Source organism: Amblyomma americanum, chromosome 1, assembly GCF_052857255.1.
Source record: "Amblyomma americanum isolate KBUSLIRL-KWMA chromosome 1, ASM5285725v1, whole genome shotgun sequence".
Classification (NCBI taxonomy): Eukaryota; Metazoa; Arthropoda; class Arachnida; order Ixodida; family Ixodidae; genus Amblyomma; species Amblyomma americanum.
Genome location: NC_135497.1, coordinates 366318851 through 366337651, shown reverse-complemented (window position 1 = coordinate 366337651; position 18801 = coordinate 366318851). Strand labels below are relative to the sequence as shown.

The 18801-nt window shown below is 44.9% G+C and overlaps 1 protein-coding gene across 1 annotated transcript; it reads left to right on the top strand.

Annotated features, from left to right (window-relative positions):
• The first annotated feature begins 3427 nt into the window (after window positions 1-3427).
• LOC144115638 (nose resistant to fluoxetine protein 6-like) lies at window positions 3428-18420 on the top strand. Its single transcript, XM_077650067.1, has 15 exons — window positions 3428-4527; window positions 5992-6203; window positions 7018-7129; window positions 7916-8000; window positions 8400-8488; window positions 9390-9569; window positions 10196-10289; window positions 10485-10571; window positions 11099-11264; window positions 11974-12056; window positions 12788-12910; window positions 14420-14540; window positions 14906-15095; window positions 15706-15848; window positions 16725-18420. The coding sequence occupies exons 1-15, from the start codon at window positions 3837-3839 to the stop codon at window positions 17016-17018; spliced, it is 2670 nt and encodes an 889-aa protein (XP_077506193.1). The 5' UTR covers window positions 3428-3836; the 3' UTR covers window positions 17019-18420.
• Window positions 18421-18801: the final 381 nt, after the last annotated feature.

The following is an 18801-nucleotide window of genomic DNA, read 5'->3' as shown; positions in this document are numbered from 1 at the left end:
CGGTCTTAAAAATGTGGAGCTGAACAGCAATCAAGCTGAAACATTAGCCCGGCCCAGAAATTGTTATCACTAGGTAAACTGATGTGCTATTTCTGAAAAAGATGATCATCATTAGCCCGACTACGTCCACTGCAGGACAAATGCCCCTACCCCAGGCCTCCAATTTACCTTGTGCTGATAAAGTTGGAGTGCAGTCTCAGCTACAGACACATGCATGCATAGTGGATAGAATTTTTGTTGCTTACCACTGGTTAAAAACTGCCGTTAAGGTGCTGCCATATTGCTACTGCTGAAATTAACACTTATAAAAGGACCCATAAAATGGTGAGTAGAAAAAACAAGCTCACTGAAGAATAGGACAAAGCTCAGGCTTAAAACGAAAATGTCCTCTTTCATTGCGGTATAATGAAAGCTTGAGTTTCTCTACGAACGAGAGACCGAAGTGACCTTTGCGTTGCCCTCTTAATAAAGCTGAAAACTCTGCGCTCTGTTTTCAGAAGAAAAGCAAGTTTAACTGGGTGTGCTGCCAGCGTTACGCCTACCTGACGCACCAGCAGTTGGAGGAAAATGCCCAGCTCTCCGCGCGCGCTTCCTAGACCATGCGTAGGAACCGCCAACGGCCGCAGCTGATGTCTTAGTTGTTGCTCACTCATAGGATCTCTCCTCGAGCACGGAGAGAAGCCGACCAAGCTTTGCAGAGCGCGATGTTGTTGCTCGGTGATTTGCATCATTTCCGAGCCCGATTGCCAGCACTGACCAATATCAGAAAAGATATGAAGTGCATGGAGCGAACTTCTAACATAACATCGCCCTCCCCCCCCCCCCTTTCTCTCCATCACGCACACGTACACATAATTAGCGGCAATTAACTCCAGCTTGTTCACTATAACAAGATGGGGGTTTGGTTGTACTGTGCAGGACAGCGGTAAAGTACTGCGAACACCGTTTCTTGACTAAAATCTCGAATTATTGCGCTTTTCTACACAATGCGGCCGCTTCATTTGGTTAGGAATAGAATTGTAAGAGAAAATAAATCAAACCATGCGAGTACAGGAACCCTTACCCTTGAAGAGAAGCCTGATAGTATACTTTAAAGCTTTCCTACTCTTCTGTACTCATTTTAAGGAACTAAACAGCGCAACTAAAATGAGGAACCAGAAAAAGAGATACACGGACCCGCGCTGACTCACAACTGACCGTTTTGATCAGAAAACCACATATAAATAATCGTTAATCACTGCGTCACATCCTCACGCCATCATCATAAACTTGCTAAAGTAAAAAGAAAGGAAAATAACAATCGCTGTACCTGAAGCACCTACAGGCTCCCACGTTGATCCAGCAGCAATATCTCGCGCTTAGACAAGGTCATCGAAGTGCTGCTCACACACGAGTTACCTTCTCTGAAGATATGATAAGCCTCTACTACTTCCCGTACTAATTGCTCTTTATGCCGATGCAGCGCAACAGTGTTGTCAAAGTGACTCGTGTGTGAACAGCACTTCGATGACCTTGTCTAAGCGTTAGATATGGCTGTTGGATCAACGTGGGAGCCTGTAGGTGCTTAAGATTCATAAATTGTTATTTTCCTATCTTTCTTGGTTAGCAAGTTTATGATGATGACGTGAAGATGTGACGCAGTGATTAGAGATTATTTAGATGTGGTTGTCCGATCAAAACAATCAGTTGTAATTCAGCGCGTGTCCGTGTATCTCTTTTTTCTGGTCCCTCGTTTTAGTTGCGCTCTTTCGTTCCTTAAGGTGCAGTACCAACTCGCCCACTGTGCTATGTAGCTGTATCCATTCACCGGAAGCCGTGACGATCTGGCCCATGCCGTATTACAAAGTGCAGCCGATACTGATGTCAGTCTGTAAGGCTGAGGTGACTGTCGATTGGTACACAAGTGCCTGCACAGGGACGCCCCAGCTAGAGCCTCAGTGCTCCTCTTATCGGCTTCCATTGCTGAACTGTTTCAGGGCAACCCAAGCGCGTTGTCTTGAAACGCATGTCTTGTGGACTTATGCGACCCACAAACAGACGCGGACCCTAAGAAGAATAACTGCTCTCCATTGGTCGAAGTGGTCAAGCGAGTGTTTGCAGCTGCGCAATCAGTTAACGTAATAATCTCTGCAAGGGTTTAAACACCGTAGAAAAAAATTTTCGACGGCAGAATTTGAGTTCGTTTATTTTCTGCTGCTAACAAAACGGTAAGTGATGTTTGCGTGCGGTGGGCTCAACGGCACATACAGACCACGGCCGTCAGGAGCCATTCGCGTGCTATAGGCTATACATAAAAGCTGCACAGCGACCTTTGTTGTCAAAGATACCTACGCACAGCCTGGTCGCACTGCACGACGGCGAAAAAAGGAGTGAATACTTCCAGCAAAACAAGAACACTGCAATTACTGGACTTCCCCCACTACTGAAAGCGGCCCACTGCATCCGCAGCACTGTATTTAAGCGAAACTTCCAGTTTGCTGAAAAAAGGGTACGGGTGAAAGCAAGGAAAAGGTAGGGTCAGGCATCATATTTAGGTACAAAGGCACAACCTGCCGAAAAAAACAATGAAGGCGCATCCGTCCAACCCTTCCGCAGTCAGCAGGCTTGCGCAACAAGCAGCCACTCAAAGAAATAAAAAGAGGATGATACGCAGGAACACGGCGAGGATGCCAGAAGGCGTGCCGAATATGCCCCAAGTGACGTCATAACGAGTCGCTTTCGATGTCGCCAGCCCCTTAGGTAATGACCGCTGCGAACTTGTTCTTCCCAGGACGCACCCGGAATCGCTTTCTCGCCGCTCTTCAGCGCGGTAGCGTAGCCGGATTGCCTGCAGCACGCCCGCGGCGAGCACGCGCTGAATGATCGGGCCAAATTGGCAAGCGATCCCGCATGCTCGCCTTCGTGCCTTCAGGAAAGGCGAAAGGGTGCTGTGGTGCAGCAGCGGCCTGCGTTGCGTGCTTCTCCGCTTTCTCTCGGCTTCTGCTTTCTCTATTTCTCACACGGCAGCTCTCCTCGTACCAGACGCTCGCCAGGAATTTACCGCGACGTAACAACGCCCTCCGTCTTCGAATTCCCTCGCCTCTCCATCGGCGCCGCCGCCGACAGGGCAATAACGACACTCTCGGATTGGATAGAAGGGTTCGGAGACGCGTACACATCGATGACTGTTATTAGGGTCTCGTGTCGACTGCCTGGCGGGTTTTTTTCTTCTGTTTACTTATCTTCAATTCCGGAGAGCACGCACACTCAGCGATGTCGAAGGCCTTGGTGGTCAATGGACCTTCCGTGCTTCTGCTCCACCTCCGGTGACGACTCTCGCTCTCTTTTCTGAAAATGCCCCTAACGCACATGCTGCGCCAGCTCGTCGCTTCAGTGACGTCATCTCCACAAGTCGTGACGTCAAATGACGAAGAAGAAGAAAAGGCGGGGAGGGGTGTCTCGGTTATAACGGCCGTGTATGGTTCCGCGGGATCTTCAGTTGTAAGAAACAGCCGCTGGGACGGTTTGCTACGCCGCTACGGTACACGACGAAAACGCAAGCGTCGGTGTCCGTCTTGCATTGCTGCACAGCAGAGCCTCACAGCGAAACATAGCGAACGGCTCAGAGTATTCTGGTTGGCGCTTACGAGCTTGCACAGATCGACACCTTCAACGCAGCTTCCCAGAACATCGTTCGAATATTTCACCCTTCGGCGCACACGTCACGCTTCGCTTGACGCAGGAACTGAGTTTTTTTTCGGTTTCTTGATATAGGCGTATTAGGCGGATTGTGAGTGAGCGAAGCGGAGAAACTTCGCGTGGATCCCATCGAAGAGTTCTCTGCTCACAGCACAGTGATGGAGCCTAAGCAGCTTAGACAAATTAGACTTCCCCGTTGCAGTGTGCTGTTTTTGCTGATGTTAGCGTGCCATACACCGACAGCACAATGCGCAAGCGTCCCTGCTCAGGCCGAAATTTTCACTGGCGTTCCCGCGAGCAGCCTAATCTCGCCTGCTGAAGCAGAGGCCACGACTTATCCTTCGACGACACGGATTTTTCGCGTCTCGCCGCCGAACACATTTAGTACCCTCCCGCAAAGTCCGTCTATTTTAGATGGGACCACCGCCAAGACGAAAGAAACCGCTCTTCCTTCGTCAACGCAACGTGAGGTCCACGCGGGAACAGCCGCGTCTTCGAGAACGACGAGATCAACGAGCCTCTTCGACGGAACCGAAGCGAGAACATCAACGTCCGAAGAATCCGTTAATGCAGCTACCACCTCCATCACCACCAGCGCGTCGGATACCAGGTCTGCAAAGGCAGTTCAAGAGCATCAGACCACCGGTGTAACGGAAGCGCCGACAACTCGGCAGCCGGAAAGATCAAAGTTCCTCGATAATGTCCGGGCCATGATCCGACAGGTAATGTCTTCCATGGGAAGCGGGCTCACGCGGAAGCTACTTCAGGCCGACATATCGACGGATTGCAGCCTGGGTGTGCTGAAGTTTATGCGTGCCGTCCAGGACCTCGAGCCGTGGGCCCTTCGATGTGAGTACTAAGAAGCGTCTTTCTATTGGCTCGTTTGCTCGAGAAACTAAGTTGCAAACCCAACTTGGCTTGGCTTGCAACTTGGCTTGTATTTTGGTTGGAAGCCAGACAGCTGCTCCTGTAACCACGTACGCTCACAGTGAAATCAGTTGTAGCAGGTACTTGAATGTTTGTTAAACATTACAGGACTTGACCGCGGCATGCTGGTTTTCTGCTTGCGTCCAAGCATTCAAGAAAGCGGAAGGAATTTATTAAGGGCGATAGTTTTATTTTGTTAAAAATTGGTACTGACTGTGAAACATCTGTCTGAGTGAAACATCTGTCTGAGTACGCCTCGTTTAAGCGGTGCTGAGGAGAGCGTTCTTTCTTTATTCGCGTATGTGGTTGGTGCTAAATAGAAACAAAATAAGAAGAATGTGTGCAGCACACTGAGAAGGTTTAGCTGCATTTACACGCCGTCTTGTGCGAAGTTATAGTTATGTTCATTTGACTGCAGCAGTCACTCAGGCGCACTTGAGCGAACAACATCACTGTAATTCTGACAAATCGAGAGCCAGTGCACTTGAAATGCAAGTGTTTCTCATTTGGTGCAGCCTGTACGGAGTGCAGCAATCCCTGGCGCAAGCGCCAGCGATTATTACACCCGTACCAGCGTTTTCTCTTGATTTGCGAAATCTTTTTTTCTGTATAATGTTCGCCTAATACAGAACTAGCTCTGATGCCGCAGCAGTGAATGACAGCAGGCGCCACAAACTGACAAGGAAGGAATCAAGGAAGAGACCCTTAAAAATTGCGTTGCTGTCGGTAAACATGTAGAGCAATTCCATAAACCTTATTTGAAATTGACCGCAACTTCCGTTCTGCTGTCGACCTTATCAGCTGTCACCCCTTCAATATGCCTCCTTCAAAAGAAAGACGTTAAACAAAACCAGTATTCCCATTCCTCAGCGGGCTCCAAATCTACTCTCAGGCAACTCGTTTAGAAGGTTTTGATGTTCTTCCGAAAACCCATATATCACTCTGGCATACCAATTAAACGGAATGTCTGTGAACGTGCGTAGGTCGTGTTCAGTGGCTGTTATCGGCTCCCTGGTGTTTCCGCTAACAGCGAACCGCACAAAATTTGCTCCACTCCCCTAGCCCCTCTTTCCCTCTAGTTCTTTACGATTCAGTCTTGTTAATCGCCATTTCGACTGAGTAAACTGAGCAGTAGCTAAGTTGGCTATCCGTCATTCAGTCGGTGAAGAACAAAAACAACAGCAAGCTTCTCTGAGGCAGCTGTGACGACGAATAAAAGAGCACGTTCGTTCCTGCTTTGCTCGAGTTTGTGCACAACGACCTACTTCTCTTCGTCCTGTTCTTTTTTCTGTAAAGTTGTTTGAAGCGACGGAATTTATTCAGTACTTCGACACAGTTGCTGTTCCTTACCGTTTTGCCTGTTTTCTTGCCCTCACCTACGTGCAGTGTTTGACTCTACGGCCAAGTATCCCAACGGCATGCTTCAGGCTTCCACGGCTGACTTGGGTGCTTACGATGAGTGCATAGAAACTGTGGTGCGGGATGAAGAAGGTGTCGAAAAAGTTCGCGGCCAGTACTGCAACGTCCATGTCTCGCTCGGGGAAGAACGCTCCTTAATCGGGGAACTGCTGCCGGCCATGCTTTACTCCCACGAGAGGGTGAGCGCTTCTGACTGATTTGTCATGCATTATAACATTGGTCAAGGGGCTATTAGTTTCTCCTTCGCAAGCTCGCTTCGTAAGAGGCCATGGAGCGTCTTTCTCGTTTTCCTGTCGCAATTGCGATATCGTTTCACTGTCAGCCACGGATTGCCAGTGGTCGTGCGGCAGCCATTCGCATAAAGTTCTTGTGAGACATGCCTTCTGTATCAGGGGCAAGATTCACAAAATATTTCTCACTTAAATGCGGTCCGTCATGCCCCTCTTTATTTTCATAACTGTCATAACATGACTATCATGTCATCACTGAACTATTGCCTTGTTGGCTGGGACTGCCGGATGCCCATTCGCCAGCCATGCTAGCAGTGCTGATGTGTAAGAGAAGTTGCATGAATGCGGCTTCTGGCCCTCGAGTTTTGAGTCCGACGACTGCTGGGTGCGCCCAGCAGGCGGATAGGAGTTTGATGTGTTCATAATTAAGCTAGTTCTCTGAAAGCGGCCCGGAAGTGTGGCGCATAAAAAAATTCTCGCACGGAGGTGCGCATGATAATGTTAAGTTTCATAACGTATCACCAGACTTGATGACATACAGCGTATGAAACGAAGACAACCGCCAACACCTGCTCATCTTACCAAGAGGTAGAGAAATAATTTTTCAAGGCGTTGAATCCATTCAGCACAGAATGTCGCAGAGTTCTCAAGAGTTTTTGTTTCAAACTGGTCTGTTTTGTCTTCTTTGTCGAATGGCTTGTGAGAAATGCACAAATTATTTTAGCCTTTAGTCTTAAATACATTTTTGACATTTTTCTCTAAGGCCCAGAACTTCACGGCCTACATCACAGACGAGAGACTGCCTGGTCTTCGCCTCGGTGTGTGCTTCATCAACTCGTGCAATGAGCAAGACCTGACAAACATCGGCCGCACTTGTGAGTGTCGTCGGTGCTTTCTCGTCGTAGCATTCGAAACAATTTTTTAGCAGTCTTCGAACTTAAAAATCCAATTTTTAAAAAGTGTATAATGTCATAGGTGACACTGCCTGCATATACATTATACAGGCTGTTTCACCTAACACTTTACACATTTTTTTTAAATAGGCGTTTTGAGTTAGAAAAGCGCTTTTTTCTTCATAGCATCGTCAGCGGTGTAGTACACCAGTGTATAGCTAAGACGTGCTAGCTAGCAGGCTAGTTAACTAATAGTGAATAGCTATTTTCTTCAAACTCTTACTGTTAGACTCCTTAATTATTGAAAGGCGTGTAGCCTACTGTAAGTAATATCCATATCAGTTCTAAGAATGTCGAAAACGGAGCTACCCTCGCCTCTGTGGCCCAAGAAATTTTGGCTAAATCGCGCCAAAATATACGCGCTTTCGAGAAGCTTGCAGAAAAATCAACCTCTCCAGTGCACGTAACTCGTCGAAAGGGGTTGAACTGGTGGGTTATAATAAGGCCTTTCGTCCACAGACTTTACATAATAGCCTAGAGGGATAGCAACAACATCTGAACTTCCTTTCTGATCGGACGATGTTATTTAAGCAAGTTCTTTCTGTTTGCGCGAAAAATATGAGACAAATTTCCTTCGAGTTCCCTGGAATATTTAAAGAGTGAACGATATATTCAGGTTTGTAAGCGAATTAATCGAATCTTACCAATTTTATTTCTTGAAAAGAGTTGTAACTAACTAACAAGTCACTTGTTTCTTTACCTCCACAGTAGCGGGAACTGTAGCAAAAATTGTTGTCAAGAACTGCGTGACAAACGTGGACGAGGGAATTAACACCTCTCAAGCTTGGATCATGTAAGTGCATAAACGCGGTTCAGAATTTGCAGTTAATGTCCTGGATGCCTCTGCTGTTGAATTACAACTGTACATTCGCATCGCTACAACAGTGATTGTAATAAGTGAGAAAAAGTTTTGACTTGGAAAAAAAATAATAACAGATGTATCTCTTTCACTCAAACAAAATGCCGTAATTGAATAAGGAATTTTCCGGAGCCTAGATAATAGAACTGCTTGCACTGCAGAATGGCGAATGAAAGAAGCGTGAAAAATTGCGACCAACTCCATAGTATTCTTTAAAATTTCGACTGTGAATGTATTTAACGCAGCAAATTGAAAAAAAAATTCCTGCGAATTGTAGCACTGTGTTTGCTTAAATTGGCTGCCGTGTTAATTCGCTCTTATATGTGTTTTCAGTGCTTTCCTAACATTACTCGCAAGCACCATTGTTGCAGCGACAGTCTTTGAACACCTCACAGAAGACTGGGACAAAAAACGCAAGAATGGTACGTGAAACACGAAGTACGCAGAGCTATTTACCGAATGCGCTCTCGCACTGACACCAAAAAGTTGCGCTTTTCCAGAGGTTGGGAGTAAAAATAGAAAAGCACCTCTATCAGCGGCCCATTTGTGTAAATAGGAACTAGCGATAATCAGAAGTACTGAAGTATTTGAAGGTCACAGACGCTTAACCTCGTCAGGTGCGCCAGGTGGCAACTAAATATCTAAGCATGTGTCAGTTTCTCCCATGATAATTTCGACAAGAGCGATAACAGAACGGATTTAGCTGTCGACTCTCTGAAAATCACTTGTGCTAGCTGACATCATTCGGTCTTAAAAATCTGTCTCATGGTGTGGAAAGTTGTTCCGAGTACACTGAAGCGCATGCAAAAACAGGCGTCGCTTTTCGCGCTCCATAGAGAGTAAGGAAATGACAGATGCGCTGTAGTTTTGCTCCAAAAGCCAGCTATATCAACGGCAAAGCCCCGTTTAGGAAAAGAGGTGAATGCGTACCACACTTTTTGCATATGTACCCACATTTTAAAACACTCGAGACACAAGCAGGATTGTTACTTTTTAGAGACTAGCCCTGATCTTTTGCACTTAGCGCATTAATCCTTAGAATAACGAATTTTAGCAATAGCATGTGATGCATTAGGAATCTATCTTTGGGACTTATTTTCATGACGGCCTCGATGAAAACACGTCTCACTTTGCGCTAGCCTGCTAAGACAAACGATGCAAAGAAAATCGAAGCTTCTCACTACGTTCACACTAGCGGTTTGTTTTGCTTAATGGCTATTATACGCATGCAAGAAATTGGTATTTTGAAACTGCTGTCTTTCTTTTGTTCTTAGCCCCGCCTCGTCTCTTTTTTTTTCTTCCTGGCCCCTTGAATTTTTTCAGCGATTGCCTACAAGTGCACCGTGGCGTTTTCGGCCCTGAGTAACAGCAGGCTGATCATGAGCGTCAACAAGGACCAGAATTCTGAGACCTACTCTTACCGCTTTATGCACGGAATTCGTTTCCTCAGCATCTTCTGGATCTGTCTCGGTCACTCGTACGGGACAATTACTGAAAACATAAGTAAGTAGTTCTGTGCCTATTCGCACTGCTTAAATGCCTTTCTTGAAAGCTTCATTTTTTTTTCCGTAAAGTTTGGAGATGCTGTACTCAGAACCTGAAGTCGGCAGCAGAATATGAGAACGATACATTAAAAGCTTTTTCGCGCGATATAGAAGATGCGTTAACGCTTATTTTACACATTTAAAGTAATATTCTGAAATAAAATGTACGATATTTTACTGTTTAATGCCTTTATTCATAAAACTTAGTGTGCCAGCATTATGCAGCATAATTACAAAGTGTCTTCATTGATTCATTTGTACCTAAATAGTTTTAAAGCTCGAGCCATTCGTCTCAATATTCAGTTTGTTCAGAGTGCTAAAAAATCCATAAACTAGGATATAGAGCGCGCGAGTCAACTTCAGGGCAATTGGAAGAGTTGCTAGCAAAGGCTGCTTCTTGGTTGTGATGTTTTGTCTTCAAATGATCGTTACCATTCACGTACTGGCACCGCCATTAATGCTTTGTAAAGGAAGGCAGTGTCACGAATAGGTTCAAATTCGTGTCTTTATGAGTCCGCAACTGCATGCTTCACACTCTGGATGAGTGGAGCGTCTTTTAACACTGTACTATTCTGTTTGTTAAAGCCAGGCTGGTCAACGCCCTTCACTACTTTGAGCGCTGGGAGACACTGATTGTAACAGCAGGCTACCTGGCTGTGGACAGCTTTTTCTTTTTCAGGTAAGCTCTGCAGACCGATAACTTTCTTAAAATGCGTAAATTGTTAGCGCTTATGGCTTTAACGCTATCGCATTGCATATTCAGCCACATATCTTTCTTCATTTCTTTCATGATTTCGAGGGCAGCACAATTTTAAAAAATGAAAGATAAGTCATTGTTGTCAACGAAATAATGATTTAAATTCCTATTTTACAGTGGATTTCTGCTTTACTACACTCTCAGCAAGCAAAAGCAGAATCGAATTCTTGTAGCTGTGGTGGCAATGATCAGGCGATTTATAAGGTGAGTTGAATGACGGTGGATTATGTTACTAGAGTCTTTGTTTCGTAGCGTGAACTCATATGCACAATCCTTTCAAAGTGCCCAGTACACATCTGCGAAATTCGAAACATCAACGTATAAAGAGCTAAACAACTTCTGTGAGAAAATTTCTTTCAAAGAATACATTTGAATACTCGTCCCTGGAAACGTATAGGGCTTACACGCGCGCCGCCGGCGTAAACCGTCCACTTTTCCAAATCAGCGACTTTATGACGCTTTGTAGTGTAATAAGGCTAGATACTACAGATTTTTTAAACTTTAAATCTGTACAGAGTTGTGAACATCACGAGATATCGTTATAGCCGCGCTGCCTTGAAAACACAAGTACAGTGTTAAAACACAAACTCTCGAAGTCGTTGTGTGCATACTCCACCCTTGATCTGTTTTGTAGAGGTATCGATAATTTAACCCACAAATATGCCTTCATGCGACCAGCCACCACTGCTAGTGCCGTTGCTTAAAGACGCACACTTCTTTTTGAACCACAGGGCCACATTCCCCATGTTCTTCATGATCATGTGCATTTACCTGATGCCGCTCATTGCCTCTGGACCCAACTCAAAGGAATTTTACAACAAGTTCTACACTGAAATGCGCAACCATTGGTGGGACCTGCTTTTTCAGTTGCGCAACTGGAGAGCGGACCAAGAAGTGGTAAGCGTAACATCAAAATATTTTTCATATTAGTGGAAGGAAAGTGAGGAAAGCCAAAGAATAGTTCAATCAGTCTTAGAAGCTGCCGCGTGTTGATGCTGCGATAACCACTGAAAGACTAAATACACAAGCATTTCACGTCCATTAATTAATGGGCGGTTGGAGGTGATCACATAAATGTGTTAAAGTACAAAGACACATATTCCGACTTTTTGTTATCATTATACCGTTTAGTGCTGTGGGGAAATACGGCAAGCCCCATCAGTACTTTCTACACAAAGCCGCTGTCAGAGCGAACAATATCTGGCATCCCGAGACTGCTGAACAGTTTAATTAAAGCTTCATAATGAACAAGGCTGTTTTAAACCATTACACAACTCTAATTAAGGCGAAATAAACTTTTTAGAAAAACTGTGTTTTTTTTTTCTCTTGCTTCCACGTGGTAGGTGATGAAGCACTTTGCTGAAAATTTGTGTGTGCAAGCCCGTAATCCCCCACTCACACCTCGAGAATCGTTCCCATTGAATGTGAAAGCGAAACGGCGCTCTCGTCTGTAAATCTGTCTCGGCAACAGGCCTCGTCAGAGACAGCTTTGCGGCATGAAGCGCGGGCTCGCCTTCACGTCTTCTGTGAGAGAGGTTGACTAGTGGGAATGAGTATGGTACATTCTTCATCACACGGGCCGTCACTTTTTTCTTTGTCTCTGTAGTCAACCATGCCACACCTGTGGTACTTGTCTGCAGACTACCAGTTCTTCCTGGTCGGCGTCGTCGTGATCCAAATTTTTAGAACGTAAGTACTAAACACAGTGTGTCTGTGACGTAGTGCTGCAGCTTTTGGATTTATGTAGTAAGCTTCCCATCAGAGAAATTCCATTATATCATGAAACCATCGGTAAATTTTATGCCGCAGGGAAAACTTATAGAGTGTCAACGCTTGAAGCATTGCGCAAGAGAGGCATACCTATACTAGATTAAGCATTTCAGCCGTAGAATGCGATGAACGCAGTAACAAAATAAAAAAAATCCTCTTTGGAAGCTTATTTTGAAATTCATTCTAAATCATATTTCTAAATTCGCTGAGAATTCGCAACCGTATATTTCTAAACACCAGTCTAAGCGACTGCTAACCCTTTCTCAGCGTCCTGTTCTAAAGTTTTTAGGCCGTCGAGTTTGCCGTTTGGCCGTGTAGCGAAGCGCAGCTAGCAACCACTGTACTTCACAGATCTGGAGGGAAGAGGAGGACGGTTTTCCTCCTCTCCAGCTCGGCCACAGTGCAGGACCCAAATGCAATCACAGTGCCATGATAACTTCTCAAAACGATCCACATGCTTTTACACAACGGTATCAGAAAGACAACGTGCTTTCCAGAAGAGGCATATCTGTAATGTCATATTTGATATCTGCTGTCGAAATCTTAGTAAACTTGCCGATATACGTGAATGGATTTCAAATTTTCAGAAGTGTTCTGCAACGACCTCCTGCGCGTCAAACACAAACAGTACTCTCCATCTTTCTCTGCAGGAGGAAATGGCTGGTCGCAATCATCTTCACCGTCCTTTCTATTGTGTGTTGCGGCATTTCTGCCTGGCAGATCTACGGCACCAACATGACGCCGTTCCTTGTCGCTGTGTCAAGCACATTTAGGTAAATGAATGTTTGGTCATTGCAGAACTTTGAAAACGATTTTCTCCCTGCTCAGAGGCCGCAGGCGTAGTTAACAGCATTTAGACATTTTACAATTAAACGTTGCCGTGTCCGTTGCATTCTCTATGCCAGTTAGAATTGGAAACAAGATACCGTGTTTCGAGCAATTTGAGATTCGTATGGGTAGCCCAGTGCTGCGCATAGTTGCTCGACCTAAAATGACGACGGCATATAGACGAAATGCTTCTCCCTTGATCCGACCAGGCTTGATTTTTGTCTATGTGCCGCGAGCTACGTTGCTCCATAATAAAATAACTAGCCCTCGAAAAATCCTTGCTTCCCTAGAAGGAAAACTGTGTTTTGTAAAGCACGCAACGATGTCATGCTTACGTCTATTTTTTGCCAAAATGTGCACGTAGTGCAGGCTGCAAGAAGGCTAGGATGAATGAACATCGCGAACTCTACAGTGATCCAGCTTCTCATCCCCAGAGATGAAAATTTAAATTTATAAAAAGGGCCCTCAAACATCCTTTGCGCTACTGCTGCTTCCTCCCCTGCATTTTGCGTAACGGGTATCCATTTCAAGTTTCACGAAAAATCACAGGGGCACGGAGGGCATAGCATGTTAATCATAGGCAGGATTCATCCAATCATGGCTGTCCGTAATTAGTCATGTTACCTTCTCTTTGTGTAATACGGTCGAGAATGCCTTGACCTCTCGCGCTAGACCAGTGCCATTTGGGTTTATATCGTGCTCAGGCTACGAAAACAGAAGCCGTTGTGACTCGAAATAAGGAACGAAGGATGACTGGAGATTAAAAGAAACAGACCCGTAACTGGTGAAGAAAATCATATCCGGGGCCGTTTAGGCAACGTATAAGACCTATTTGCAGATTTGAAATATTTTTTACGCCTATATTTAAAACTGGATTCATTTAGCTAGTGTTTTTTTTAACAAACACAGACACTAATTCTAAGACAGCACAGAAAAGACAACCACTAGATTTCAACTAGCTTTCGCTGAACGCGCACATGACTTATATAGCTTCCACTAAGCACACGCAGGTGCCTTGTCATTCACAACAGGTCTAACTAATACATTCCCCTCCTGCCTGGCATGCGATTCCGGAGATAATCAATTTCCCAATACCATGCCACTCATTCTGCGCAATCGCATGCCACGCAGGAGGATGACGTAGTAGTTAGACCTGCTGTGAATGACGGGGCACCTAGGTATGCGTCCAGTAAATGCTAGTTGCAGTCTAGCTGGTGTCCCTTGTGTGTTGTCTTAGAGTTAGTTTCTGTGTTTGTAAATAACCGCTAAGAAAATGAACCCAGTAAGCTATTACCAGCTAGCTCGACTGGAATGTATTAACGAAGTACATTTAGAACCGCATCTAATATGCTACTTTCATACTGCCGGCAACAGCAATTTTTTTAGTATTTTCAACGAGTTCGAAGGTGAATTTTAGCTGAACTGTTTGTTGTCGCTCTTGTTCCTATTCGTAGCACCGTTATGGACACATTGAACCACTATTACATGCTGCCATTCTACCATGGCGTCTGCTTCTTCTCCGGCTGCATCACGTTTCTGATAGTCGAGAGATACGGGAAAGCGAAGATCTCGAAGGTAAGTCAGCAGGCACGTCTCGCTAGATTTTATAGCGCTTTGAACAGTCGCAAAATGCAGCATCTCAAGGGGCCACAGCTCAACGACAGCTGTGTGATGATAATCTGGACAAACCGCAACAAGCTCTCTTCAGATTTTAGTCGAGAAATTTTCCGCAATACTCAAGGCTTTATGTTCCTCTCGAGGCGCTAACGTTGCAAGCACCCTCGAGAAGCGCTAAAGGTTGGCATACCGCAACATGTGAAGGTAAAGTGCTTACAGATAAGCACAGGGTAGGAAATGAGATTGTAGAAAAAATGACGCGTTAGGCCAACGGTGCTGCTGTGCTATTATATTCATCTTACATGCATGTTGTTTTCCCGCAGATGATCCAGGCTTCGTTGTGGTGCATAAGTCTGTTCTGTGGACTGTACTGTCTGTTCATGAAGCTACAGTGGTACCGAAGCGACGAACGTGCCACTGAGATTAAGCGGATATTCTACGCTTTCACCGACCGTATCTTCTGGTCTGTTTGCGTCGCCTGGTTTGTCTTCACCTGTGCCACTGGAAGAGGAGGTAGGAAAACAAGTAGGCCGTTGTAGTACAACTTTGAAGAGTTTTATATTCTTTACTTCCGAGCAACATTGAGGAAAAAGGGTTAGTGAACAAAAAAGGAAAATAAGGAAGTTCTATTGTCTTTATACTGGTGAATGAAGAAATCGTACAGGGTAATATGAATAAAATATCTAAAAAGGCAGGTTTCTATGCCTAAAAACTGCGGAGATCGCGAGAAAATCTAAACAAAACATGCTTCCAACGGCGCTGTACTTTTACACTTTTTGGAAACGAAGACTAAGGACATGTTATTACAGCCACAGCATTCATTCTCAATTTATATTAGTGCAGCACATTTTCCGTTACAGCGTTTGGAACATGACAACCTTAGTTCATTTATGTGCCATAAAACACAGCACATAGCACACAGATTTTTCATTAATATTAACAGCATCCATGTACACGAAGAAACCTGGGGCATATATATTTAGGTTTGAATTTTCAGACAATCGTTTGAAAAGAATTCCTGTGCAATGTCTAATAAGACAAAGCTTTCAGTGACTTTTTTCAAAATTTGACACTTTGTACGATGATATATTTTGATTTCTGACTACTTCTTTACGCAACGCAGGACTCGTCAACCGCTTCCTCTCCTGGGATGGATTCGTGCCGCTCAGTCGGCTGTCCTTTGGCGTCTACCTCATCCACTCGCCCTTCTACATTCTCATGTACCACATTGCCAGAGAACGCGTCTTCTTCTCCCACTTCACACTGGTGAGCTTATGCACTACTGTCGGGATTCGAAAAGCGGTCACCTTTAAGTCTTTGCTGTTCATTCCAATACAGAGGGCATCAAAATCACAGCAAGTTACGAGTCGCAGAAAGACGTACATTTTGCAGAGTATCGCAGTGATATTATGCACCGCGGCATAAATTATTTATTGCTGCGGGAGTATAGGAAACCTTCATTTTTGGGAGTGAAAGGAGTGTAAAAAGTCCCAACATTATTTTGCGCTTTCGCTGAGCACTCGCTCTTTCGTAATTAAGAACAGTTCTAGCTTCGACGTCATAAAATTTGCTGACATAGTAAACAAAACTAAAGTAGTTGACTCAACCTGCAAATCGCCGTATTTTATTTTTTTCTGCTTTCTGATCTTCGGTGGCAGGGCTCACGTGGAGTAATTAGCATTTTTTTCCAATACTGTATACCTTGTGAACGGGGGCGGCCCGAACAAAGTTCCTTCTTGCGGCAGATATTTTGTTCCCGAATGCAACCTGCAGGTGGCATTTGCGAACAATTAGAGCAAATTTATTGTCCAAAATGTTACGAAATTTAAATTCTCTAGATTTTCATTCGCAGTTTTTATTGCGGCGGGTTTTTCATCATTCAGGACGCACGATCCTTCAGATCTGTTTGTGCTCGACTACTGTCTGTAGTAAATAAATGAGTGACATTAAACAACCCGGGGCGCATAAAAAGCTTTCCGTTGCAGCACCAGGTGGGCACATGAATTAGATTAGCCGTTAAACGGAACCCTTTTTCACCTTTAGGTGGCAGGAATCGCACAACGAGAGTAGCGAAGTAGGTCACGATCAGTGACCCCAAGGTGCAATAACGCTGTTCGCGGTCGTTATTTTCTCTATTCTCAGGTGTCTCAATGCTTCGCCGTGCTGGTGTGGAGCTACATCCTGAGCTACTTTCTCTTCATCGCCTGCGACGCGCCCACGGGGCACCTCGAGAAGTTACTCTTCATGTCCGAACGGCGCAAGGACCATTCGCAGACCGTAGCGGCGAACGGCGTCAGCAACAACAATACCAGAGACTTGCCCGTAGGAATCATCGAGGAAGGAAATATCAAGAACTACTTCAACGGTGCCGCGCCGTGCCTAGGAGGCGGGACAACATGCGACGGAAGCTACACCAACAAGGGCTGCCGCTTATGATGGCATCATCGCAGGGCATGCTCGTCTCTGGACAATATCTGTGAAGAGAGCGATTTTCCTCGCAGTTTCTCTATAGCCACTCTACCTCTGCCGTGTGGGCGGCTCCAAGTGATCTGAGCAAGATGCAGTTAACGAACAAATTCACTCGGGATTCTGTTAAACGCGTGTTAATGTTCTGAGCGAAGGAATGGTCCAGCAGGGTTCGCACACGTACGGTGCCGAGCCCCGAGGTATTGCGAGGCATTCGAGGAACGCAACCACTTTCACAGGCCCACGTAGTGGGCAGGAAAATGGGCTGCGTTTCGTCGCAAGGCAGCCTTTGTTCAGCTGAGGCGCGGTGTTTAGTCAGACGACTTCTGCAAGCGACACTAGCATGCGAGGGTGAAGTGATCAAGACACATTAGTAGAGATATAACTAAAAGTGCTCAAGGAAATTAATTCCATGCTCCTCAGTAAACTTCATGAAGTGGTAAACCTGCCAATGGAAAGAATGCAACAAAAATCGTTTGTTGGTTTTGGACATAAAATGGACGTGTTGCTTAATTATTTTGAGCCCGCGTGTTTAGGACTTCCGCAAAACAAGGAGAATAGCGCTACCGCAATAGGATTCGACCGCGCGGCTTTCTGCAGCGCTGTTCTGGCTCTGAAGGTCAGCTCCAAGCGATAGTTTTTCGGTTAAGCTCTAATGGGCTGGAGAGACCAATATGACATACTGATAGAAACTTGAACTAGTGTTGAGAATGAAGAAGTGCTCACGTGCTTACATTGTCAGTGGGAAAAGGTGAGTGCATCATAACTCGCCTATGTATATCTCATTCTGAACCGGAGGAGTACTCTGAAAGCATTTATTTTGCTTCAAATGTTGCAACCTACTCATATATTGTCTACTTTTGTTGTACTACGTCTATCATGTGTATTCTGTCACTGCGAGAAATGCGATCTTATTTATTTTTCATAAGAGGCATGCATCCATTGTATATAATTTGTAAATAAACTGTCATCTGTTGTTCATGGATACTTGTGGGTCGTATACATACTTCTTTTGAAACGGCATATTGTGCTGCTTGGGCAAACGAATTCTCATGATGCTTCAGTACTCAAAAAATATACGGGGCCGCTTTCAAAATCAACGAATTCTTCATTAAGCATGTATTACGTCCAAGACAAAATTACGTATTACGCACAAGAAAAAAAAGAGAGATTTGACATATGTCCACTGAGCAAGAAAGTAATGCAGCATAGCAAAATAATCGTTTGGAAAATTTTACTGTTTTCATTTTAGTCGAGCTGCGTTTCGCAGTGAGAGTTCTCAGTAGGATTTTATATAGGATAAAAGATTTTAGCATCGCTTTGTGTCTCTAGAGAACATTTCCGCTTTCAGAATCATATCTTAGTTTGCCTCATCTACGAAAGCTTTGTGGGCCGCGCACTGAGCGTGGTTGTTCGGGGGGGGGGGGGGGGGGGGTTCCCTGTGATTTGGCCTTTTCCTTCGTACCTGACAAGGGTAAGAAGTTCGTTTGCAGACGACGACAATGTCACAATGCCGAGTTCTTTCCAACCACAAGTTGAGCATTGTGTTAGTGAATTTTTTGCCATGTAAGCCTAAAAAATGGTATTAAAATACGTCGTCATATCGATGCAAACGTCGTTCCTAATGCTTCTTATAGTATTAAATGCCTCATCCACAATAGCCTAGGAGTCTTTTTGTTCCAAGATTCCAGCTATATATGCTTTATTATTTCTACACGCATAAATCTGATAAGCCTTAGGATTACTGTAGCAA